Raw genomic sequence first — 25,558 nt, 5'->3', positions numbered from 1 at the left:
GAACCATCTGGTCCTGGGTGTCAGGGGTCTGAGGTTGTAGAAGGCCCCGGGGGAGGGGACACAGCTGATAGCCACCATGGTGAATCGTGAGAGTGCCCAGGAGCTGGGCTCCCACGCCAGCTCAGGACCCAGAGAAAGCTTCGCAGGGAATGTGAAGCTTAAGGACGGGAGGGCATCGACTTGGTGAGCAGGGGCAGCCTAGGCAGGGGCCCAAGAGAGGCAAGAGCTAGGGGCGGGAAGGGTCAGGGGAGGCAAGAGTGTTAGCGGGTCATTCCCCACGACGTGATGGTGTGAGGTAGGGACTGGGGAGAGGAGGCGAGTGGGCGGCAGAGCCTGGATCATGAGGTCCCTGGGACCAGACCTTGGTCTCCTGTCCATAGGAAGCCACAGGGAGTTTAAACAGAAGTCGGTTGTGGTCAGATTATGTTCTAGAACAAACGAGGGACCGGAGCGGGGAGGCAGGGCTGGAAGGGGAAGACCAGTGGGAGAGGGTGGTGGGAGGGATGGTGGCGGCTGGCGAGTTTGGGGGCAGGAGCTGGAGAGTGGATGATGGACAGGCAGTGAGGGAGGAGGTGGGAGGAAGCCCCAGTGGCTAGCCAGGATGCTGGCACCACCGGGGACAAGGAGCCCATGGGACGCACAGGCCAAAGGAAGGGACAGGACCCAGAGGCCGGGCCTTGCGAGCTTGTGCCGCACCCTGGTCCGTGGCTCCCTGCACCTGGCCCGCGGTCACGCCCTCTCTGCCCTCACAGTCCGGCAAGCTGGACGCCTTCCTGGTGCTGGAGCAGCTGCGTTGCAACGGCGTGCTGGAGGGCATCCGCATCTGCCGCCAGGGCTTCCCCAACAGGATCGTCTTCCAGGAGTTCCGGCAGCGGTGAGCCCGCTGCGCTGGTGGGGGAGGGGCGGGGCGGGGAACGCGGCGGGAGGCACCAGGTGACGCCCGCCCTGTGTTTCCAGCTACGAGATCCTGGCCGCCAACGCCATTCCCAAAGGCTTCATGGACGGCAAGCAGGCCTGCATCCTCATGGTGAGCCGGCCTGGCCCCTCCCCAGGAGCCCCAGCCCCGCCCGGCCTGGGGTGGCACCGCCCCCTGCGGCTCGGGGTGGGACCCGTGGCCCAGACGCCAACGGGAGTTCTCCTTCCCCGCAGATCAAAGCCCTGGAGCTCGACCCCAACCTGTACAGGATCGGGCAGAGCAAGATCTTCTTCCGCACCGGGGTCCTGGCCCACCTGGAGGAGGAGCGTGACTTGAAGATCACAGACGTCATCATGGCCTTCCAGGCCATGTGCCGCGGCTACCTAGCCAGGAAGTAAAGACCCCTCCCGCACCCAAGGTCTCCCGAAACCCAGATCGCACCCAACCGCAGCGTCGTGGTTCCCTGATTTTTCGGAGGCCCTCTGTTTTAAGATCTGCCCTGGAAGAATGGCAACTTTTAGCTGAGGGGAAGAGATGCTCCTAAGTACGGGTAGCAGTTTTGGGTGCAGGGAGGGGAGAAGTAAGTTCGAATTCCCTGGGGTTTTAGACCTGGGCTCTGATCAGAGCCCCCACTTATTTTCTGATAAACCTTGGGCAAGTTACACTCCCTCTCTGAGCCTCAGGTTTCTCCACTGGAAAATGAACCTACTCATTCTGCCTCGTGGAGTTTTTCATGAGGAGTTGATGAGATAACTCATGAAACAGGCTGTGAACAGTGGCTGGTTGTCATTTTGGAAGTGTTAGGATGCGATGACCTGGAATGACATCTGTCTGTTCCAACAGTCCCCTTGTCCAAGTGGGATTCATAACGCAGGGATTGGAGGTCACGATGCCCTCTGTTCTGTAAGCACAGGGACTAGGCGAAGGCTCGGTGTCCTCGATGACAGTCACCCCCAGGAGGACTGCAGGCGCTGGTGGAGCCTCTGTCCAGAGGGAGCATTGTCCCCAGGTGTAGACCTCACCTCCTCTGCAGAGCCCTGACTGGCTCAGGCTCATTCACTTCCAAGTGCACCCAGGATGGTTAAGGCCAGACCTGGGGAGCTCGTGGTCTAGCAGCCGACCTAACTTGCCAAGTTTAATAACTACATTCTCTGTGGCCAGCCTTCCCACCTGCAGAATAACAGCAGTTTTATTCTTAAAACCCATGCACATCCAAGATGGCGACCAAGCAGAGGAAACAGGCTCGTTCCCGGTCTGTGGGTTCTACACCCAGCAGCCCTTAAAAGGAAGAGTGCCGAGGTGGCCAGGGCAGAAGATGGCTAGAGCACGGCCAGGGAGGGAGCAGGGGTGTCGGCCGGCGACACCACTGAGGGAGTGAGGCCCCGCAGTGATGCTGTAGCCCCGGTTTGTTTGGGGGGTGTTGGGGCCTAGCTCTGAGTCCTGAGCATCGTGGGAGCCTGGGGTCTCCCTTGACCCCCGAGAAAAGCTCTGGGCTTATTTCAGGGGCTAAGCCAGGACAGTCTGCCGATGCTCAGAAGAGCTGAGCTAGAGAGGATGGGGGCCCCCCCCCGCGCAGGTGCTGGGACTCGTGTTTGGGGCCGGCCGCGGCTCCTCAGGGCCCTGCTTCCCTCCCCAGGGCCTTCGCCAAGAGGCAGCAGCAGCTGACAGCCATGAAGGTGATCCAGAGGAACTGCGCCGCCTACCTCAAGCTGCGCAACTGGCAGTGGTGGAGGCTCTTCACCAAGGCGAGTGCTCAGCCTGCCGGGTTCTCGGGCCCCAGGTCCCAGGCCCCACTGGGCTCTCCGGATGTGGGCCTGCAGCTGAGGGCTGGAACCACACCCCACCTGCTGGTGGCTCTCCACCCGAGAGGGCCTCTCCCTTTCCCCTGGTGGCCTGCGGGTGACGCACGACCTTTATGCAGATCCAGGGCATGCCCGGCACCTCCAGGACCCCTCACACTGTCCTCGGTGGCCACACCCACCTTCCTCTGTAGCCCAGCGCTGGTCTCCAGTTCTTGGTTTCATCCAGATGCGAGGTCGATGGTGCCCTGGAGGGCCACCCTTGGGGATTGGCTCTTCACATCCTCATAAGGACCTGGAGAGTGGACAGTTGCCCGTATCCACAGTTGATTCTTTTCTCAAGGCGGGTAGATCGTAGGCTCTGGGCACAGCTGGCTCAACAGCACCACACTGCAGTATACCAGCTGCAGGCGACCTGCTTTCCCTGTGCGCCAGGCACACGCTAGGTGGCGGGGATGCAGCTGCGAACAGGCCTCAGGCCCCTGGCCTTGGGAACAGTCCGGCCGACTGTGGACCCACCAATAAATAGAGTCACGGAAACAAAGAGATAAAGGCAAATACTGTACGTCAGCAGGGGCTTAAAACAAGCCACGAAGAACCCCGGAGAAGCTGCTTTCAGGAAACATTCATCCCCAGTGACCAACTTCTGACAAACCCTCACAAGAAAACCATCAGAAGTAAAGAAAATCAGGAGCGAAGGTTGTTCCTGGGCCCTTACTGACAGCAGCAGCATTTCAGTGTCCAATCCTTGGCACACAGGCCAGCTCACCCCTCGCTGGAAACATTTTCAATTATTAAAAACGGTGGCCATCTAAAAATAACCTCGTAAGGATGATGACCAGCCGGGGCTGGAAAAGAACTCGTGATCTCAAGGAATAAAAGCAGAACAGAAAGCGAGGCAGGACACACTCGAATCTGTGTCTGAAACACAGGAAGCAGCCCAGGAGGGAATACAGGCAATGTGGCCTGGCCTCCACATGGAGGCAGGAGGCCGGACAGCACCAGTCCCCGCAGGGCTTCTCTCTGGGGATGGATCTCCAGCAGGGACCTGGAGACCTTCTCCTCTCCTTTGTACTCTCTCTGTTGCTCTCATGACATTTCTTTGGGCTGGGTGTGCTCAGTGTGGACGGCTTGCCCAGCACATGACTCCACCCCAGCACCGCAGGAGGAAGGTCCCTCCACCTGGCCACTGAGAATACGTTGAGGGGTGTCCTGTGCCTTCTGTGATGTTCAGTAACATTCACCCGTGTGACAACCGACAGTGTCTCCAGACACTGTCCAGTGTCCCCTGGATGGGTGTTAGGGGTGAAAGTATCCATAGCTTAGACCTGATGCAGGCGGAGTAATGGAGGCATTTGGCCACAAAAGCAAATGATGGCTATCCGTGTGTGCAGGTGAAGCCACTACTGCAGGTGACGCGGCAGGAGGAGGAGATGCAGGCCAAGGAGGACGAGCTGCAGAAGACCAAGGAGCGGCAGCAGAAGGCAGAGAGCGAGCTCAAGGAGCTGGAGCAGAAGCACACGCAGGTGGGCGGGAGCAGGCTGGGCGGCGTGCGAGGCTGTGCCCACTGAGCACAGGGCTTGGGCTCAGCTCACTGCCATCTGCCCACCCCGCGCAGCTGGCCGAGGAGAAGAACCTGCTGCAGGAGCAGCTGCAGGCGGAAACGGAGCTGTACGCTGAGGCCGAGGAGATGCGGGTCCGGCTGGCGGCCAAGAAGCAGGAGCTGGAGGAGATCCTGCATGAGATGGAGGCCCGCCTAGAGGAGGAGGAGGACCGGGGCCAGCAGCTGCAGGCCGAGCGGAAGAAGATGGCCCAGCAGATGCTGGTAAGGTGCTGCAGGGCTGTCCACAGAGGCGGCAAAGCGTCCTCCTCCACTGCCAGCACCTGGTGACACCTGGACAGCTAGAGAGGCTAACGCTTGGAGAGGGTAGGCCACCTGTCCCAGGCACAGGCAAAGTCCCCTTAAATGACCACTCTGTCCTACAGCCCTGTCTTCTATGTGCTCACACTCTTTCTTTTGAAGCGGCCCTGCGTGAAGGGCAGTTGTATTGGCCAGCTGTGGCTGTGTAACAGAGCAGCCCAAACAGCCTCTCGGCATGATAAATACCAATCTCACACAGGAATTTGGAGCTGCTTAGCTGGATGGTTCTGGTGCAGGGTGTCCTAAGAGGTCACGGTCAAGATGTCAGCCAGGGCCATGGTTATTTGAAAGCTTGACTGGGTGGAGGCCCATTCACATGGCTGTTAGCAGGGGGCCTGGACCCTCAGCAGCTGCCAGGTGTCCTTATAACATGGTGACTGGCTTCCCCCAGAGGCAGTGATCCGAGAGGGCAGAGGGGAGCCACATGCCTCTTATAGCTCGTCTCCATCACTTCCTCCTGGATTTCCAGTTAGAAGCAAGTCATACTTGAGGGGAGGGGAACCTTCCTGCATCTCGAGGGAATAAGCATACAAGAATCTGTGGACGTGCTCCTCAACCACCGTGGCCCCCGCTGTCCCGTGTTACAGATGAGGAGACCGAGGCCCATAGAGGAAGGGGCTTGGCCAAGCCTTCAACCTCCTCAGGAGGCTGAGGGGTGCTGGACATGATTGTCCCGGTCTGCACATCCCTTAGCTCCGGGTCACCCCAGGAGTGGCTTTGTCCTGAGCCAGGCTGTGCTTGCTTTGCCCCACAAAGGACCTGGAAGAACAGCTGGAGGAGGAGGAGGCCGCCAGGCAGAAGCTACAGCTTGAGAAGGTCACAGCTGAGGCCAAGATCAAGAAGCTGGAGGATGACATCCTGGTCATGGACGACCAGAACAATAAGCTGTCCAAAGTAAGTGTGGTCAGCCTCTGTGCTGGACACAGGCTCCCCAGGAATGCCAGAGGGCCCTGGGCAGACTGGAGGTGCTGCCATCGTAGTCAGTGACACCTGACCAGCCCCTCCGAGGGTGGGCGCCCTTACTCTTCCAGCCAGGTGTCAGCTGGGCCCCTCCTGTGAGCCAGGCCTGGTAGGTGCTGGCATGCTGGTACAGGAGGACTGTCCCTCAGGGGCTTCCACCTGAGTGAGCTAATGACCACTGTGATTTGGGTGTGCAAGGTGTCCCCCTATCGTAAGGCCAGAGCCCTCCTGGAAGGAGGCAGGGTCAGTGGGAACCTGTGGAATGAGGGGCAGCTAGGGAGGTTGGTCCACAATGCAAAGGTCCTGAGGCAGCGACAGCGAGGGTGTGTTGGGACTGGAAAGCAGCCCCTTAGTCAGACACGTGCGTGAGGGACACACTGGCCTGAGATGGGGAGTGCCCAGTTTGGGGGTCACTAAGGAACCTCTCCACTGACACCAGCTTGCCTTTGGCTCTGATGTGGGGCATTCTTTCAACGGTTTGTATGGGAATCACTAAGCAAAAGGCTGACGCTGCGCCCCTCCCCCACACCAAGGAGCGGAAGCTCCTGGAAGAGAGGATCAGCGATCTGACGACCAACCTGGCGGAGGAGGAGGAGAAGGCCAAGAACCTGGCCAAGCTGAAGAACAAGCACGAGTCCATGATCTCCGAGCTGGAAGGTAGGCGGTGGCCGAGCTCCCGTCTGTCCCATCAGCTGCAGCCGTCTGAGCCCCTCGGCCCAGGGGCTTTGCATCGGCCTGATGCGTCTGCGAGATGGGGGTCCGGGACGTGAGTGCCCGTGGGACTGGCCTCTGTCACAGCCCACCCAGAAAGGCTCCCTCGGGCAGCGTCCGTGGCCTCCGTCCTGAGGACGCCTGGCCTTGCCATTGCAGTGCGGCTGAAGAAGGAGGAGAAGAGCCGGCAGGAGCTGGAGAAGCTGAAGCGGAAGCTGGAGGGCGACGCCAGCGACTTCCACGAGCAGATCGCCGACCTGCAGGCGCAGATCGCGGAGCTCAAGATGCAGCTGGCCAAGAAGGAGGAGGAGCTGCAGGCGGCCCTGGCCAGGTAGCGGGCGGGCAGGATGGCGCTGTGCTCCTGTGTCCGGGGAGGCCTGCCGTTCACCGCGGCTACCTTGGCCTAGGGGCCCCAGGCCCTTAGCACAGGCCAGGCCTCCTGCTCTCGGCCCTGCCGGTGCCTTGGACCTGCCCTCTGCCCCGGAGAGCGTGCTTTCTCGGCAGTCTCCCTCCTCCACAACGCCGGCGCGCCCTCCTGGATGCCCGGGCATTTCTCATCTACACCGGGTTCTGCATTTTCAGTTGCCCACTGAGTCCATTTCCACTGGCACCTCACACGCCACGTGTCTAAGGCTCGGGTGACCTTCCTGTCCCCCAGGTCCCTCCTCTCGTGACTTCCAGTTTCCTCCCACCCTTGGCAGGCAGCAGCCTGAGTCTGCCTGACCCTGGAGAGGAGCTCCTGCCCCTCCGTTCTTGCTCTGCCCGGCTCCACCCTGGGAACATGCAGCAGGGACAACTAGGAGGCTCCTCTGCAAGTGCTGGGCTCTTTTCTGCAGGGTGCTGGTCAGGGCGCTGGGCCTGTGACTGAGGAAGGGCAGGCACAGTCACCTCATCTCATACTTCCAAGAGGCAGAGCGGCATCCCAGCCCCGGGCTTCTGATCAGCCCCTGCTCGGCCGTTTCTCTTCTAGCTTCTGCAGCAGGCGCTGGGGTGGCCAAGGAAAGCACCCGGGCCAGAGCTGCTCTGAGGCTTTGGGCTTCCTAGGGAGAGGCCGGGTCTGGAGCCTGGCTTCAGAGCCTGCCACCTCCATCTCCCCCGACCCGGCCGTTGTGCCCTCCTGCTGGTGCCAGGTCACAAGCGCCGTCAGAGCTGAGCGTGTGCCTGTCCCTGACCGCTGAGCCGCCTCACACTGGTCCTGCCGCTCTGCTGGTCAAGCCAGGCGTCAGGAGGGAGCCGTCCCTCCGCGAAAGCCCTCAGTGCTCTTGTCACTGAGTCGGCTCCTCAGCCCACCTGGCTCCTTGCTTGCAGCCTTGGCCAGTGCCTGGCGTGGAGCGGGCACTCCCTGTTCCAGCACAGGACGTTCAGGACGCAGCCGTGAGCACCGCGGGCGCCTGATGCGCGTGCCCTGCTGGGGATCTCGGCACTCCTCCTGCAGGAGGCCCTCGCTGCCCCGCGGGTCAGGAGGGACCCGCGTGGCTGGTCCCAGAACAGAGTTTCCAGCTGCACTGAGACAGCGGGGCCCTGGGGTCTGAGTCCCCCGTCGTCCTTTGCAGGCTGGATGACGAGATGGCCCAGAAGAACAACGCGCTCAAGAAGATCCGGGAGCTGGAGGGCCACATCTCAGACCTCCAGGAGGACCTGGACTCGGAGCGAGCAGCAAGGAACAAGGCGGAGAAGCAGAAGCGGGACCTGGGGGAGGAGCTGGAGGCCCTGAAGACAGAGCTGGAGGACACGCTGGACAGCACAGCCGCCCAGCAGGAGCTCAGGTGACAGGACGCCCCTGGCCCCCGGGCCCCGGGGAGGGGAAGGAAGGGCGGCAGGCCAGTCCCGGAGCACAGGAGTCCTCAGGCCCTAGACCTTGGCCTTCCCGCCGCACTCTGCTGTGACTATAGAAGCAGGTCGGGGCTGAATCTTATGTGACGTCACCAAAGAATCACTCACTCTATTAGAGGATGATCTCAAAACCACAGAAAGGCGGACACACACACAAGCCACCTTCAGTCCCGTCGCTCACAGAATTTCTTCCTGTATTTCTTGTGTGTGTATAAGTGACTCTCACAGAACGTGTTGTAAGTTCCACTGCCAGCAGCAGACGCCAGAGGATCGGCCAGTGCACGAGGGTCATCTCTGGCGTGACTCAGTCATTTACTCATTCAACAAACACATATGCACTCTGAGCGCGGCGTGCACTGGGGCAGTCCTGACAGGAGCTGAGGCCCACTGCCCGCTCCGGCTCTGTGCTGCATTGCTCAGCTGTCCCTGGAGGCCAGCACAGCACTCGGGCCTTGTCCCCCAGGCACAGTGCAGAAGACCCCTGCAGGGTGGGAAGCATGGATGGAGGTCGGGCCAGCGGCTCACCCTCTGTCAGCCTCGGTTTCCTCACCTGTAAGAGGCAGATGATAACCACCTGCCTCAGGGTGGCTCTGCGGATCCGATGATGCATATTCAGACCCCAGCTGGGCGTGGGGCTGAGGCGCTGCCATCCTAGTGATTTGGGAGGCTGAGGTAGGAGGATGGCGAGTTCAAGGCAGCCTGGGCAACCTAGAGAGAACCTGTGTCAAAACAAGAAATGAAAATGACTGGGATGCACCTCGTGGTGGAACAGCCCTGGCTCGATCCCCGCACCACCTGCTCTGCCTGCCCCGCTCCACCCATTGAGCACCTACCCTGCGCTCGGGGCCGGCAGGTAGCATGTGCTTAATCAACAAGAGCCAGCGTTAACAGGCGTGGAACACTGTGGTCCCGGACACTCTTTCAGTGTCCTCCGCACACCTTTCGGCCTTGAGGGAGACCCTGGGCAGGGAACGTGCTCCGCATGTTGCAGCTGAGCAGATCCCAGGTGCAGACGTTAGGTGAATCGCTGGAGGGCACACTGCCCAGGCCACCTGCCTCCGCCCCCTTGCCACTCGCTGTGTTCTTCCTGCCAAGGGCCAAGAGGGAGCAGGAGGTGACGGTGCTCAAGAAGGCCCTGGAGGAGGAGACGCGCTCCCATGAGGCGCAGGTGCAGGAGATGAGGCAGAAGCACACGCAGGCCGTGGAGGAGCTCTCAGAGCAGCTGGAGCAGTCCAAGAGGGTACGTGCCCGGCTCCGCTGCCCCTGAGACGCTCCCAAGCCCAGGATGTCCCAGGTCAGCACTGGCCACAGGTGGAGATTCCACGCCTGACCCGTAGGATGTGTCACCTCAACACAGTTTACTGAGGATACCATACAAAGTTTCCTTGGGGTTCTGTATGTAATGTGTACAGGAAATAAATGGATTTCATGCTTAGACATGGGTCCCATCCCCGAGGGTGCTTCTTCTGTACAAATGCAGACATTCCACTATCTGAAAAAAATTCTGAAATCCAAAGTTCTGGGCCCAAGCATTTTGGATAAGGGATACTGTGTGTGGGTGTCTATGTGAAGATGAATAACGAGCGATAAGAGTCTAGTGATAACCATAGCCTCTCGCATTACACAGTGCTTCCCCTGTGTTGTGTATCTTTACAACCTGCTGTGCAGTAGGTCAGTTGTCTATTACTATGACAAATACCCGAGACAGTCAAGTTATAAGGGGAAAAGGTTTGTTGGCTCAGGGTAGAGGCTGCAGTCCATGGTCTGTTGGTCTGCGTGGCGAGGCAGCCCGTGGTGAAAAGGCTCATCTAGTGGTCAGGGAGGGCCAGGGGACACATCCCCAGGGAGCTGCAGCCCCCACGACGGCCCCGTCTCCCGATAAGCCTGGTGTTTAGAGGAAAGTGAGACCCCTGTTTCCAGATCTTTAGTTTGTGTTTTCAAAGTCGGAGTGACTGGGACGTGGGCAGTCAAAGCCACCAGTTTTAAGTCTACAGCTCGACAAATGTTGACAAATAAGTACCCTGTATACCCACTGCCCGCTTAGGTTTTCAAAAAGAAGCTGGAAATCCAGATTTCCATATAAAATTTATTAAAATCTTGGCAACCTTTTTGAAAATTCCGAATGGGTTAGACGGGACAGGACAGCAGGTCGATGTGGCCGAGGGGCACCAGGGTGCCAGCTCCACGGCTCAGGAAAACAGAAACCCAGGGTCATGTTGGCGACCTGCGCTGCCCCCGCCATGCGCCTCCCCTGCAGGGGCCTCCCGGGGGGGAGTGGGGAGGAGGGCGCTGGCCACACCCGGCCGCAGCGTGGCCTCCCACTCCCCGCAGGCCAAGGCCAACCTGGACAAGAGCAAGCAGGCGCTGGAGAAGGAGAATGCGGACCTGGCGGGCGAGCTGCGGGCCCTGGGCCAGGCAAGGCAGGAGGTGGAGCACAAGAAGAAGAAGCTGGAGGTGCAACTGCAAGAGCTGCAGTCCAAGTGCAGTGACGGGGAGCGGGCGCGCGCCGAGCTCAGCGACAAGGTCCACAAGCTGCAGGTGAGCGGGCGGGTTGCTGCTCAGCTGCCCGCGGTCTGGCCGCGCCAGCCGCACGTGCCAGCCACGTGCCTCCTGGCTCAGCTTGAGCTGGGAGCGCCTCATCTGTGCAGCCGCGAGGGTTCGCTGAGCCTCTGCTCTGTGCCACGCACTGCACGTGGTCCTGAGACCCAAATCAAGGAAGATGGCACACTGTGCCTGCCCCAGTGAACTCCAGCCTGGTGGGGTGGGAGGATACCAACAGTCACCCAGACCAAAGCAGATTAAGCTGGAAGGGGAAGCACATAAAGGAGTAAGGGCAATAGGGCTGGTCTGGGGCAAGGTTTTCCTCAGGACTGTGGTAAGTGGGCACATAGAAGTCTGCTAGGCAGAGGAACGGCATGTGCAAAGGCCCTGTGGTAAGTGGGGAAATCAGAAGGGGTGAGAGAAGGCTGGTAGAGCAAAGTGCCAAGCTGAAAAGAGAAGCTTAGTACAGAGGGAGGCTGTGGCCAGATGACATGGGCCCTCCAGTCCCATTCACAGATATCATTACTGAGTGATGTGAAGCCATTGAAGGGCTAACAAATGACATGGCCTGTCTTTGGTCTTGTTTAGCTTTGAAGACACATTTGGCCTGAATTTCCCTTCATGGGAATAGCCAGAAGCTTGGTGAATATTTAGTGTGCTATGGCCTGGGGCAGGGGCAACATCAAGTGTGACTTCTTCCCCATGTGCATTTGAGAGCAGGGGTTTTGCTACCCTAATACAAACAGTGTCCTGGAAGAATAGCGTCCAGGTCAGTCACAGCCTCACTGTAAACGGGAAGAGGGTGGCAGGCGGACACCACCGGAGGACCTGCTCAGGGACAGCAGGGGCCTTTTACCTTTAGGGTCCGCATCTTTGGTTGTGGCTATAAAAGCTGGTGGAAGGACAGAGAGGAAGGGCCGGGCCGGGACCCTCGGGTGTTCATGTCATCTGCCATCTCCTCCCACCGCCAGGGAGCAGAGGGTCAGAGCACCTCTCAGCCCTGGATCCGCAGGCATCCAGGATCCACAAGGGGTTCAGGGCCCCGTCAGTAGGTTAGGGCTCCAGAAGGTTCCTAAAACCACAGTCTGGGGTCAGGGACTCCAGCTTGTGGGCGAAGGGCTTCCTGCAGGGACCACAGAGTTACCCACACCTTGTCGGTATTTCCTCAGTCAGTGGACGCCGTAGGTCAGATCCCACGAGGGTGTGATGTGCTTTGAGTAAAGAGGGCGCCTGCTCTGAGGTCTCGACTAACCTGTCTCGGGCCCCCCAGAATGAAGTGGAGAGTGTCACGGGCATGCTCACGGAGGCAGAGGGCAAGGCCATCAAACTAGCCAAGGACGTGGCATCCCTTGGGTCCCAGCTCCAGGACACCCAGGTGAGTACCCTGCTGCACCGTCCAGGGGCACCTGGGGCGTGGCCCTCCTGGGCAGGTCCCTCAGACCTCGGGTGTGCTGCTGTAGGAGCTGCTTCAAGAAGAAACCCGGCAGAAGCTCAGCGTGTCCACCAAGCTGCGCCAGCTGGAGGACGAGAGGAACGGCCTGCAAGACCAGCTGGATGAGGAGATGGAGGCCAAGCAGAACCTGGAGCGCCACATCTCCACCCTGAACGTCCAGGTGCCCACGGCGCGAACTCGCTTGGGGGGTGGGTCCCCTGGCCTTCCTCCCGGTGCCTGCGTTCAGCCCCGGTTGAGCACCAGCGGCCCCGCTGTTGAAGTCCTCCACCGAGGAGAAGGTGGTCTCGCTTCCCAGCGTCGCTCTCCTCTGACCCAAGCCCCGCCATGGCCATTTCAGCTTGCCGACTCGAAGAAGAAGCTTCAGGACTTCGCCAGCACCGTGGAAGCCATGGAGGAGGGGAAGAAGAGGTTCCAGAAGGAAATCGAGGGCCTCACCCAGCAGTACGAAGAGAAGGCAGCTGCTTATGACAAACTGGAAAAGACCAAGAACAGGCTTCAGCAGGAGCTGGACGACCTGGTCGTCGACTTGGACAACCAGCGGCAACTGGTGTCCAACCTGGAAAAGAAGCAGAAGAAGTTTGATCAGGTAGGGGCCGAGAGTCCCTGCTCTGTGCTTGGACACTGGCCGGGGAGCCGGGTCAGTAGTGCCAGGGACGGTGGCTGGGTGTCCGCATCCCATCCCCACTCTGCTGGAAGTCATGGAAGGCTGCCCCATCTGTCATCTCACCTGGGGTGACCGTGATACGTGAGGGACACTAGATGACTGTGGCTTCCTGGGCACAGCACTATGAGGGTCACCTGAAAGAGTGACACCTTAGCTCCTAGCCCTGGTAAGGAGGAGGGGCGCCTGGTGAGGCCCCCAGGTGGCGCAGGCCACACCTTCAGCACCACCTTCCCCAGCATCTCATCATGTGCGGTTTCACACACCCCGTGGAAAGAATGGCCCAGTGAGCACCCATACGGCCACCACATCTCACATGCTTTGTCACGAATCATCTACCCACCATGTTTTATCTTTTGGGCATATCCCAAAGCCAGTTAGACAGCTGTATACCTTCTCTCCCAACACCACAGCAATTATATATTAGAGTTCATTTTGGAAAAATAATTTTGCTTTTTTTGAAGTAAAATGTACCTGTAATGAAACATAGGAATGTGAATTCATGAAGTTCCCATAAATGCATACACCTGTGGCCCAAACCTCTACATACCAACTTTGAATATGTTACCCAGGGGCTGGGGAGATAGCTCAGTCGGTAGAGTGCTTCCCTTGTAAGCACCAAGGCCCCGGGTTCGATCCGCAGCACCCCCCCCCCCCAAAAAAAAAAAAAAAAAAAAAAACCAAACAAACAAACAAAAAGAATATGTTACCCATAATTGTTAAATGATTCCATTTGCAAGTGGCTTGGAGTCAGGAGTCATTGTAAAGACAAATTTCGGATTTGTGCTGTTGGGGCCAAACGCCCTTCTCTGCAGCATCCCCTCCTTCCCTGTCCCAGCAGCGGCCCTCCGGGGGCTGTCTGCTTGTCCTCATCTGGGGGAGGGCTCAGGTTGCTTTTCCATTCGCCGTCACCTATGGTGCAGGGTTATTGTGTTGACTGTGCTGTTTGGAGGTCCTGGTCACTGACCTGTATTTGCTGAATCCTGGGCATTAATCTGTAACATCTAAACAATAAAAGATTAACTGGCCTCTGGCAGATCCAATGTCACTCTGCCCTCAGTAGCAGGATGTTCTGACCGACACGGCAGCCCCATCTAGAGGTGAGAAAGTAAGTCTGTTGTGAACGACTTCCACTGACACCTGATCACTCATACCCGCACCTGGGTACATTGAGTGGGACACCTGGCTCCCTGCCTATCCCAGTGGTTCAATGAGGTGGAACCTTGGCTACGTGATGGCGGGCTCGGGGCACCTCTGAGCCTTCTGCTGTATTGCAGTTGTTAGCCGAGGAGAAGAACATCTCTTCCAAATACGCGGACGAGAGGGACCGAGCTGAGGCGGAAGCCAGGGAGAAGGAAACCAAGGCCTTGTCCCTGGCCCGGGCCCTCGAGGAAGCCCTGGAAGCCAAAGAGGAGCTTGAGAGAGCCAACAAAATGCTCAAAGCGGAGATGGAGGACCTGGTCAGCTCCAAGGATGACGTAGGCAAGAATGTAAGTGGCCCATCGCCGTCTCCGCCTGTCCCCGTCTCCCCAGCTAGCCTTGGCGTAGTTTTCTGGCTCCTCCACGTTGATCCATTGGGACTGGAAGGCAGGTCCTCAGGCGGGCGCAGGGATGGGAGGAGCGTCTCGGGCCCTGGTTGTGCATCCCGCAGGAGGCAGGGACACCCCTCTGGCCCGAAGAGTGCGGCTCTTTGGTGGTCCAGCCTCCCTTCAGTAAAGGCTTGGCACTCTGCGGTAGGTCCACGAGCTGGAGAAGTCCAAGCGCGCCCTGGAAACCCAGATGGAGGAGATGAAGACGCAGCTGGAAGAGCTGGAGGATGAGCTGCAGGCCACTGAAGATGCCAAGCTGCGGCTGGAGGTCAACATGCAGGCTCTCAAGGGCCAGTTCGAGAGGGACCTCCAAGCCCGCGATGAGCAGAACGAGGAGAAGCGGAGGCAGCTGCAGCGGCAGGTGGGCGCCCCCACGATGGGCTTCTTGGAACTGTTTTCTCATCTGGGACCTGGAGGGGGGGGGAGCCCAGTGTGCTGGGAAGGGGCTGTGGGCACCTGGGAGCTCAGGGCATCGCGGAGTGCATGGGGTCCGGCCTCCGAGGGGCAGCCTGACGGCACCAGCTCTCTGCACTCAGCTTCACGAGTACGAGACGGAACTGGAAGACGAGCGCAAACAGCGTGCCCTGGCCACCGCGGCCAAGAAGAAGCTGGAAGGGGACCTGAAGGACCTGGAGCTGCAGGCCGACTCTGCCATCAAGGGGCGGGAGGAAGCCATCAAGCAGCTTCGGAAACTGCAGGTGGGCGACACCGGAGTCCAGGGCCCGGCGGAGGGCGGGGCGGCTCCCCAGGCCAGGCCCCCATGTGCTTTTCCACCATTTAGCTCTGGGCAGCTGTGGGTGAGTGGGTGCCATTATCTGGCATTTGGCCACCGCTCTCAGATCACATCAGGGGCTCAGCTTCTTAAGGCAGCAGGGCCTCCGAGCAGCCACCTGAGCGGAGGGCAAAGCCATGCACCAGGAACCCCTGTGGCTACCCGCAGGAGATCCAAGGGCTGGGCATGCAGAGGTGCGTCAGGCAGCAGGGCCAGTGACCAAGGCCTCTTGGCTTGTCCTGATACTCACGCAGGCTCAGATGAAGGACTTCCAGAGAGAGCTGGAAGATGCCCGCGCCTCCAGAGACGAGATCTTCGCCACGGCCAAAGAGAATGAGAAGAAGGCCAAGAGCCTGGAGGCCGACCTCATGCAGCTACAGGAGGTGATGTGCCCTCCGGGGCACCCAGGCCTGTGCATCCACCATTTCCTTCCCCTGACCAACACCCCCAAACACGTGGGCCCCCACAGAAGGAGCCAAGAAAGATGCATCTCCTCTGATGGAGTCGGGTCTCCCTGAGCTTAGGGGAAGAACCTGGCATTCCGGGACAGCTGGGTGGCGGGAGCAGAGGGGCCCTGCACGGGCCGGCCTTCCTGAAGGAGAGCCCCTTTACTCCCTGCTGCCCCTGCAGGATCTGGCGGCCGCTGAGAGGGCTCGCAAGCAGGCAGACCTGGAGAAGGAGGAGCTGGCCGAGGAGCTGGCCAGCAGCGTGTCAGGAAGGTACGGAGCCAGGAGGGAGGAGAGGGTCTAGCCTCAGGATGAGGGGGCAGCTCAGGAGGCGCCCCAGACCACCATTTTAATGCTGAAGATGACAGTGCTCACCTGCGCTTGCAAGGAGACAGACCCACAGTGGTGAGCTTCCCTCAGCTTTCCCCACGGCCTGTTTCCTTCATTCTGAAGGAATGAACATCGTGTGGCAAGGTCCAGGAGCTGGACTTTGTGCCCATCATGCCTTTGCTGACCTGGACTTGGCACAGGTCCGGGTCCCTCACTTCCTGCAGGGTGACCTGCAGGGCCTCGCCCTCCTCAGAGAAGGAGGCCCCCGGGCGGGCGCAGGCCCACGGTGCCGTCTCCCCCCAGGAATACACTGCAGGAGGAGAAGCGCCGCCTGGAGGCCCGGATCGCCCAGCTGGAGGAGGAACTGGAGGAGGAGCAGGGCAACATGGAGGCCATGAGCGACCGGGTCCGCAAGGCCACCCAGCAGGTGAGCGACGCTGCATCGGTCCTCAGGCCAGGCCTCGCCTCCACTGCTGCAGGCGAGCTGTGTTGTCAGGCCAGAGAGGACGCCATGAGGCCTGTGCCCAGGTCACATCAAGGCACAGGGGTGCAGCAGTGATGAGGCCCCCGGCTGTGGCCCCCATATTGACAGGCACCTTGCCTTGGGTCTCGGCTGCAACCAGGTCCCAGTCCTGCCCAGGTCCTGTGGCTGCCTCATCAGCCTGCTGGAACGGGGACCAAGGAACCTTTCCTCTTCCTCCAATGGCATCCTACTAGCGCCTACCCGCTGTCTCCATGACACATCACCAGCCTGGCGGAGGACCCTGGTGTCCTTCACTGCTCGCTGCCTGAGCCGTGCCTGTGACCATGAGCCCTCAGTGACACTGCTGAGCACCAAGGCTTAACAGCTGCTGACACATGCTGGGCCCCCCGCAAGCTTGTGCTCTCAGCCCAGGGCGGAGGACACGGCCAAGGCGAGAGGGAAAGGAGGCTGTCACTCAGCGGGTGGCTCCAGAGCAGGGGGGAACTGACTGAAGGTGGCAGAAGGCAGGGGCTGAGCCCCAGTGTGGGGCACCTTGACGTACTGCTCTCCTTCCTGAGCCTTTCACCTCATGTCTTCCGCCCTCCTCCCCAGGCCGAGCAGCTCAGCAACGAGCTGGCCACAGAGCGCAGCGCAGCCCAGAAGAATGAGAGCGCGCGGCAGCAGCTGGAGCGGCAGAACAAGGAGCTGCGCAGCAAGCTGCAGGAGATGGAGGGGGCGGTCAAATCCAAGTTCAAGTCCACCATCGCCGCCCTGGAGGCCAAGATCGCACAGCTGGAGGAGCAGGTGGAGCAGGAGGCCAGGTACGGAGGGACCGGAGCTCCACCCTAGCTTGCTTGCTTGCTGTGACCAGTGGGGGACCCTGGGGAGGTCAGGTGCCTCTGAGCACCAGTTCTGGTGAGAACCGAATAGAAACATCAAGTGCTGGCACGAGCAAGCACTTCACACGTGAGCTGCCATTGGCTAACGATGGCCCTGGGGTCATAAGCCACCTTCCCAGGAACACCCATCGAACCTGTGCCTGCAGGGAGATCCTGCCATTGACTGTGCAGCGAACAAGCCCAGGCAGGCTTCTCCTCTTAACTGTGGGTCAGCTGAGGCACAAGGCCACAGCACATCTGTGACCTTCAGGTTTCAAGGATTCTGACCTATTTTTTGGTAGGAGCTTTATTCCTAGTTCATATAATTCCCCATTCAACATGCACAGTCCCATGGTGTTCTGTTCTGGGTCTTGGCAGACATGTAAGATGGTCACCTCGGTCATTTTTTTTTTTTTTTTTCCCTTTTTTTTCCTTTTTGGTACTGGAGATTGAACCCAGAGGCGCTTAACCACTGAGCCAAATCCCCAGCCCTTTTTTTATTTTGAGACAGGATCTTGCTAAGTTGCTGAGGCTGACCCTGAACTGGGGATCCTCCTGCCTCGGCCTTCTGAGTTGCTGGGATTACAGGCGTGCGCCACTGTGCCCAGCACCACTGACGATTCTATAGAATGCTTTCATCACCCCGGGCCTCCAGCCTTCACCCAGGCAACTGCTGATCTAGTCACCTCTCTGGACTGGCCTGTTCTGGGCATTTCACACAAATGGGGCCACTTACGTGGCCTCACTGCCGGCTGCTGCCTCTTGGCAAGGCCATTCCAGGTTTAGCGCTGCACCCGTTTTCTTCTGTGGCCAAGTCAGTCCTTCCATCTGGCGGCTCCTGGGCTGAGTGCTGGCGGAGGGCAAGGCGCTGCAGGCTGGGGACACCAACCTCCTGGGCCGCCATCGCCACCTGAGCCAATTGCCTCCCCCACCGTGCAGAGAGAAGCAGGCGGCCGCCAAGTCGCTGAAGCAGAAGGACAAGAAGCTGAAGGAGGTCCTGCTGCAGGTGGAGGACGAGCGCAAGATGGCGGAGCAGTACAAGGAGCAGGTAGCCTTGCACCAGGCCCCGCCCCCGGGCCCCAGGCGCGCCTGACCCTGACGGCGCCTTTGCCCCGCAGGCAGAGAAGGGGAACGCCAGGGTGAAGCAACTCAAGAGGCAGCTGGAGGAGGCCGAGGAGGAGTCCCAGCGCATCAACGCCAACCGCAGGAAGCTGCAGCGGGAGCTGGACGAGGCCACGGAGAGCAACGAGGCCATGGGCCGCGAGGTGACTGCGCTCAAGAGCAAGCTCAGGTGAGGGACCGCGAGGCGCCCAGGGGGACTGGCCAGGGCGGAGCAGGCGCCCAGGAGCCCCCGACGTGCTCCCGACACCGCCTCTTCTGGGAGCCGCCGCCCCACCTCCTCCGCCCCTGCCACTGTGTGCGGGACCCCTCTGGATGAGGAGGGCCTCCCCGTCCTCTGCCCCCGGACTCGGCAGCCCGGACGTCCGCAGAGGGCCCCTGCCCCTTCTGCTGAGGCTTCAGCACCTTCCCGCCATCTGCCACGCCCTCGGCACCGTCACCATCAGGTTCTCCATCACAGCCACCTCTCTTCAGCCACCTCCCTGGGACTTCCACCCGCTCACAGCCCCACTGGCCCCATACGAGGCCCCTTACGAGGCCCCTTTCTCCCCTGGCCCCTTCGCGCTCTGCTGGACTCACGGTGACACGCAGCCCCAACCTCCTGCCGTCTCCTCGGCCATAGCACCAAGGGGCACAAGCAAAGACGTCCCTACTGTGTGCTCTGACCCAGTGGGCCTGGCCTCTCCCCTCACCCATTTCACTAAGCCACCGTCTGCCCGCTCCCGGCCCGGGCTCAGGGCGCATGGAGGCTCGCCCTGCAGCGCTTCCCTCTGGTTATGTCAGCAGCAGAGAAACCTTAGTCCCACTTGCTGCCATCCCTTACCTTGGGACTCCCTGTGGACAAGGTGCCCCTCATCCTCCCCCCAGGCCTCTCCAGGGGGGCTGCCAGTCCTCACCCACCTCTGCAGCAGCTGGGGGGACCCGCCCTCCCCCTTTTCAGGCTGTCTCCATCTCAGACCCGCCAGCCCCTGGACTACCCTGGGGTGCTCTTGGCTCTCTTCAGCTTTCAGCCTGAGGTGATCTCCTCCGGGCTGTGGCCCAGAACTCCCATCTTCAGCTCGTGCCTTGGTGGTCTCCAGCCCCACTGGAGCCTCCCCCACCGAGGTCCTGCAAGCCACTGCAGTGATAGACCTCCCCCCACACACACACACTCAGACCGCACACCTGTGGGCGCTGTTCTCTCCCCAACACCCTCCACCCATCCTGGCGGGACATCTGCTCAAGTCCCACCTGTTCTTGCCACCATCACCCTCATCTAGGTCACTGTCACAGGCTCCCTGGGGCCTCCTGCTTCCATGCTGGCCCCTCAGGCTTCTCAGCACCACAGCCAGAGGGGTCCTGTTTAGGGGAAGCTGGAGCCCACCCGACAACCTCTCTACAGTGTTTGATCTCTGCCTGCTGCCTCAGGGCCGTGGCACTGGCTGCTGCCTCTGCTGGGAATGCTCTGGGCCCTGCTCCTTACCCAGAGTCATTCGGTCTCAAGCTGTCCAGCCTCGCTCCCTCCCCACCTGCACACCTCTGCATCCCCTGCTACTTGGTTACCTTGCTTATGGCCACGGGCCAAGGGCTCACCTGCTGATCCCCAGTGCCCTAGGATGGCACTGGGCACCCAGGAACCCTCCAGTCACTGAGTCCTAAAGGGCGAGACTCCGACTTCTGTTCCCAGGCCACCTTTGTCATTTTCCTTAGCCTCGTGCTGCCTGCTAACTGTTCTTTGGAAGTAACCATTTTATTCATTCACCTGTTTGCAAATAAAACTGGCCCCCGTATTGGTGGACCAGCATGACTCAGCAACAGGCCCGCGCTCAACACGGAGGCAGAGGCAACACTGAGTTCTAGCTGCCGGCACAAGCTGGAGGCCCACTCCTCAGCGGGCACCAGACTTAGGAAGCAGGGGAGAGGGGGTGCCCTTCTCTGTGCACTTCAGCTCGTCCAGGGCACCAAGGCTTCCAGGAGGAGCCGCCGGTTCCTGCAAGATGAGGGCGTGTGTGTCTCCACTGGATGGAACAGAATCCAGACCCAGCTTTCTGGGTGCAGCAGGGGCCCGGGAGCAGCATCCAGGGGTCAGTGGGGCAGAGCTGTGCTCTGCAGGAAACTGGACACTGCCCCTTTTGAGAAGCCGGGCTGAGTCGGGACACAGCCACCCCGCTCTCCACCCTGGGGCTGTCTCTGCTCCTGAAATGGGGGCTCAGGGGTTCTTTGGGCCTGTGCAGAATGCCCCCTGAGTGCTGGCCAGGCACCGCCCCATCTCAGGCACTACAGGCCAGTGTGCGCACAACACCGCCGCCTGTCAGTCTGCAGTGCGCGGTGCACAACCAGGCCCTGGGTCTCTGCGTGCGGATGGCACATCCAGCCACCTCCTTGGGATCGGGCCTTTCAGAGCAAGTGAGTGTCATCAGACTCTCCACAAACTCTATCCTGACCCAACCCTGTCACGTGCCATGTTGCTAGTCACCTCTGACAGACCACAAAGCCTACCTTCTGCCTGGAGGTGACCAAGGTAACAAGGACCAAGTGCCAGTCAGATAGGAGCTGGTGCAGGCTCGCTGCCCAGCTTCTGTCCAGCACTCGATGTCCTCCCCTTCCTGAGCAGGTGTGCAGTGACCAAGTCACAGGAGGTTCCTAAAAGCAGCTCTCACTTAAAATACTGCCCGTCCTCATGTCAGCCTCTCCCCGAGCCTGTTAGTCAGAAGTGCGTGCCCTTAGTGACCACGAATACCCAATTGGTCTCCTTCCCGTTACCCACTGGGGACTCTCTCTCTCTGTTTCAGAGGGCCCCCCCCACAGGAAGCCTCGCAGTGACCCACAGGTATCATGCCTCTGGCTCTGCAGCTCCGTGTGTTCTGCTGTTTCCTTTCTGCCCGGTGTCACCCCCACTTCTGCCCCCCATGCCCACACCCTCCTTTTTTCGATCTGAGCCAATTTGAGATTCCTACAGAATCTGAGGGTTTGGATAACCTAGTTCACAACCACCTCTGGTGAACCCGAGAGCCTTGGGACAAGCAGACTCACCTCCCGGGTGGCTTTCCTTCCCTCCCTCTGCCAGTGCTTTGGCGGACAGCCTGGCACCCAGAGCGTGGCCACAGCACCGCATCAGTCAGGGTTTTGCGAGACTGCTTATGTCGCTTGGATTCCTCGTACCTGAGCGCTGCTCTCTTGCTGGCAGAGCTGCTGTCCCTTGCACAGTGACCACGCCCCACCGAGTGAACAGGACGGTGCCACACTCCGGGCCTGTCCTTGGATCTGTCATTCACACATCAGGAATGACAAAGCACAGTTCCTGATGACCACAGTCCCAACTTGTCCCTCACAATTCGGCTTTCACAAATGTGTGTGAAGGACACGGCCCTCGCTGCCATGTCCTGCAAATGCCAGGGCTTTGTGTGGCTTGAGCACGATCTGGCTGCCCCCTGTACCTTCAGCACACGGGGTGGGAACCAGCCACTGCAGGCCAGGCACAGCCTGCCGGAGCCTCTTCCAGAAGCCGCACTGGCACACAGGGGTTCACGGCCCAGCGGGTGGACACCCCAGACTCGAGGAAGCACACGGGCCCTGCTGAAGAGCCGAAGAGGCCTCCACTTCTCTGGGATTCTGAGAACCTTTTGGCCCTGTGAGGTTAGAGTAGGGGCCCTCTTCTCGCCCCACTGAGGCCAGACAGGCCCTAGCTGGCGTGCACCTTTTCTTTTGCAGGAGCTCAGCTTTGCTAAGGCTACCGAATACCTTAAAGCTGGGCGAGGTCCTGCAAAGAGCTTCCACGTGGGTTTTGTGGGGCCAGATGAGCCTCCAGGACACGTGGGCAGCTCTCCTGCCACCGTGGAGGATGGGCTGCTTCCAGGGCTGACTAGAGTGCAGGTCACCTTAGCAGGAAGTGGAGTCCCTGCAGCTCAGCTGGGGCTTCTGCTGCGGAGCACAGGCCTGGTCTGCAGCAGGCTCTGGACAGGCTCCGCATCTAAGAACAGAACCTCACTTCTCCAGGATTAGACCCCTACTTCCTGTGATGGTGTCAACGACAACCTCAGTCTAGGGCTTGAAGCCAGTTCCTCTAAGAACCACGTCTGAGCCAGAAGGGACGGCCGGCAGAATTCGGCCGAGCCGGGCTTCCTGGGCAGGGATCTGCTCCTGAGATCAAGGAGCCAGGAAGTCCCCTAACTTGTAGACAGGGACCCTTCCAGGAGGCAAGGCGGAGCCCCGAAGCATGGGTGGACATCGTGTCCCATCCCAGCCATCCCACGGGGCTCTGAGCTTGCAGGCGGAGGAGCACGGCAGCCGCCCGGGCTCACCTCTCTGCCCTGGCCTTTAGGACCTTCTCTCGCTAAAGAGGAAATGGGGCTGGAGGAGCGGTCACATTCTCTCTCATGTGGCCAGAGGTCTAGAAGCTTCCTCTGAAGCTGTGCTAGGAGGCTTCAGTTGGGCATAGCTCCAACTTTAGGTATTTATTCCTAATTACTCACCTCAGGATGCCCCACCTTCAAACTCTAAAAGACTGGTGTGGGGGTCACGAACCTCAGCCTTGCTTATGCCTTGAGTCTTACCTGTCTCTGTTGTGCCCCTGGCCTAAAGAATGGGTGAGGGCTCAGCCTCGCAGTCTCTCTGTCCAGCCTCCCTGTGCCGAGCAGGTCTTGGTTATCAAGTCTGCTTCCTCCTGAGCGCTCCTAGGATGAGGTGGGACCTGTTCTGCAACCCAGGTCACACAGGCGGCTGAATCCAGCACACTCGAGGCTCCTGTTGTGCAGCAGCAGTTCAGGGCAGGTGGCTCTGATGTCCCCCTCCTGCCCCCCCACCCAAAGCCTCTTCACACAAGCAGCCCTTTCTGGGCCTGCCCATGACTTGGCACCTAGCCAGAGAAGAGAGGTGGCAGAGTAGGGGTACAGGAGGGGCCTGCCCCCTAGAGCTCAGGTACCTTGGACTAACCCGCAGGGTTTGCTTTTCTACAAATACCTGTGGCCTGCTCGGTGCACACCACGCTGAGCAAAGCAGGCCAGCGAGGGTCCCCACGTGGGGCTGGACCAGGAAGCTTCACTCCAGGGTTGCCCCTCTGCACCCCGACCTCTTTCCCTCTGGACGCTGCCCTGGGGGTCCACTTCTGATACCTTGCAAAGGGCACCCAACCCCTCCCCTTTTTCTGAAGTGCAGAGGGGGGCATGTTGGGGAGGACACAGCATCGTCCCCTCCTTCCTGGCGGCGCCCCGGGTCTGGATAAGAACATTACCCACCTGCCTTTTACCCCCTCCTCCTATCCAAACACAAGACCACAGCAGACCAGAACCCTGGGGGTCATCAAATGACCAGGCGAGACGGGTTTGAAAGCAGATCACTCGCTTTGTGAAGAAGCTCCTGACCCCAGCTCAGCTAGCCCAGCAGACCTCAGCTTGGGCTGCGTTGCCCCGCGCCTGGCCGAGGTGTCCCATTTGGGTCCAGTCCCTGTGTGTTTGGACCCTGACCCTGATAAAAACCTCTTCCAACCTTGCGAATTTCCTTAGTGAAGAGAAACGTGTTTTCTCATTAAAACCCACAGGCGAGGGAACGAGACCACGTTTGTCCCTGCCAGGAGGTCTGGAGGCCGCAGAGTCATAGAAAACGCGGACGGTTCTGAGGAGGAGGTGGACGCCCGCGACGCGGACTTCAACGGAACCAAAGCCAGTGAATAGACTCGCTGGCGGCCTGCACCTGCGCAGGGGCAAAGTCACCCGACAGACAGACCCAGCGGACGGAGTCCCTCCTCAGCATCAGACTCACGACACCCCCACATTGACTCGCCAAGCACTCCCCTGTCGTCGGCATCCCAGGAGGGAAACCCGAGAGCAGACACAGGAAGGGCCTGACGTCGGTGGGCTGTGCAGCGCTGGGCTTTAAGAAAAGCCACGGTAACCAGTCACTGGCGACGGCGTCTACGTGAGACGGGGAGAGAGTCACCAGCGCGGGCGCGCCTGCCCCCAGCCCCCAGCTCACCCCGACTTCCGGAGCCCGGCCCTTGTTGGAGGACTCTCCCCACTCCTGGTGGCCACACCTGGCACCCACACAGTTCACAACCCAGTGCCTTCTGCAGCCACGTGAAGCTAACACCGTCCCGACTGTACTGCCACTGTCACCAATAAAAGGTCATAGATCACCAGAACGCGTGGGCTCGTGTGCCGAGCTGTTGTCTGGTTTTCTAGAGCAAAGGAAGGGGTGAGGGGCGGGGCAGCCTCACTCGATCCCCAGGGACCCTGTGGAGCCAGGGTTGCAACTTCACAAACAGGGACGCCAAAGTCTAGGGAGGGGAACCCACAGCTGGCAAGAGGCGGCCAGATGCAGTGAGGCCATCTGAGGCGGGAGGTCCACGGGCCAGCAGGGCTCTGCCCCTGCCCTTGACCATGACCAGGAGCCATCCTCACCGATCAGAACCCATGAGAACCTACTAGTTGAGCATCCTTGATCTAAAACCCCAAGTCCTCTTGAGCACCAGCATGACAGTGAAGGTAGAAATTCCACACCCACCCTCACCTGAGGTGACAGACAAAACACAGGCACACGGGGCATGCCGCGTAAGGCTGCCTGCGGGCTGTTCCAGTGAGGCCCACGATTTTTTTGGTAGACCTGGATCCATCCCCAAAATACCTCAATACCTATCTGCAAATATTCCAATTTTTTTTAAAGCCAATCTCCAAAGCACTTCTGGTCCCAAGCATTTTGGATAGCAATATTCATCCATAATATGGTAAATACAAGATTTTTTTTTTGAAGTTTTTAAAGTTAACTAAGATTTTTTCCCCATTAGGAGAACAGTCTCAATAAATATCTTGGCCTTTGCAGGCTATATCTGGTCTCTGTCACACAGTCATCCTTTTTCTCTTCTAATCCTTAAAAACTTGGCGCATTGGCCCTACAGAGCCGAGGGCCCTCTCGTCCTCCCCTAATGCTTCAGACACGGCGAGCAGAGCTTCCACCACGGACCCAAGCAAAGGGAAAGAGGTGAAGACGGGAAGCCGGAACCAGAAGGCCGCAGCCACGCCCCGGTGCTCAGGTCCTGGGAGGATGCCCGAGCATCACCCGACATTTCCAGCAGGCCGACCTGAATAGAGATTTTTAAAAACATTTTTTTTTCCCCTATTTTGTGAGTTGGTTAAAAAATCAAGAGGTCTTCATGAGCTCAAGAGCCAATGTGGAGGCAGATACCAGTGAACCTA

The 25,558-nt window shown here is 59.6% G+C and overlaps 1 protein-coding gene across 1 annotated transcript in view; it reads left to right on the top strand.

The window, feature by feature from the left end:
* Positions 1 to 24,507, top strand: part of MYH11 (myosin heavy chain 11) — a 91,827-nt gene extending 67,320 nt beyond the window's left edge. The window contains exons 18-42 of the mRNA XM_079120602.1: positions 753 to 874; positions 958 to 1,027; positions 1,150 to 1,310; positions 2,553 to 2,661; positions 4,110 to 4,241; positions 4,334 to 4,540; positions 5,393 to 5,530; positions 6,130 to 6,253; positions 6,467 to 6,638; positions 7,861 to 8,073; positions 9,236 to 9,380; positions 10,472 to 10,678; positions 11,952 to 12,056; positions 12,142 to 12,294; positions 12,472 to 12,720; positions 14,073 to 14,285; positions 14,533 to 14,745; positions 14,921 to 15,082; positions 15,411 to 15,539; positions 15,787 to 15,875; positions 16,236 to 16,359; positions 17,008 to 17,216; positions 18,213 to 18,321; positions 18,392 to 18,564; positions 23,908 to 24,507. Coding sequence (XP_078976728.1) covers positions 753 to 874; positions 958 to 1,027; positions 1,150 to 1,310; positions 2,553 to 2,661; positions 4,110 to 4,241; positions 4,334 to 4,540; positions 5,393 to 5,530; positions 6,130 to 6,253; positions 6,467 to 6,638; positions 7,861 to 8,073; positions 9,236 to 9,380; positions 10,472 to 10,678; positions 11,952 to 12,056; positions 12,142 to 12,294; positions 12,472 to 12,720; positions 14,073 to 14,285; positions 14,533 to 14,745; positions 14,921 to 15,082; positions 15,411 to 15,539; positions 15,787 to 15,875; positions 16,236 to 16,359; positions 17,008 to 17,216; positions 18,213 to 18,321; positions 18,392 to 18,564; positions 23,908 to 24,040 — 3,861 coding nt within the window. The 3' untranslated portion in view covers positions 24,041 to 24,507. The remainder of the gene's footprint in view (positions 1 to 752; positions 875 to 957; positions 1,028 to 1,149; positions 1,311 to 2,552; positions 2,662 to 4,109; positions 4,242 to 4,333; positions 4,541 to 5,392; positions 5,531 to 6,129; positions 6,254 to 6,466; positions 6,639 to 7,860; positions 8,074 to 9,235; positions 9,381 to 10,471; positions 10,679 to 11,951; positions 12,057 to 12,141; positions 12,295 to 12,471; positions 12,721 to 14,072; positions 14,286 to 14,532; positions 14,746 to 14,920; positions 15,083 to 15,410; positions 15,540 to 15,786; positions 15,876 to 16,235; positions 16,360 to 17,007; positions 17,217 to 18,212; positions 18,322 to 18,391; positions 18,565 to 23,907) is intronic.
* Positions 24,508 to 25,558: the final 1,051 nt, after the last annotated feature.

Source organism: Sciurus vulgaris (assembly GCF_902686455.1).
Source record: "Sciurus vulgaris genome assembly, chromosome: 18".
Classification (NCBI taxonomy): domain Eukaryota; kingdom Metazoa; phylum Chordata; class Mammalia; order Rodentia; family Sciuridae; genus Sciurus; species Sciurus vulgaris.
The sequence above is the reverse complement of the archived record's forward strand: the minus strand, read 5'-3'. Positions and strand labels throughout refer to the sequence as shown.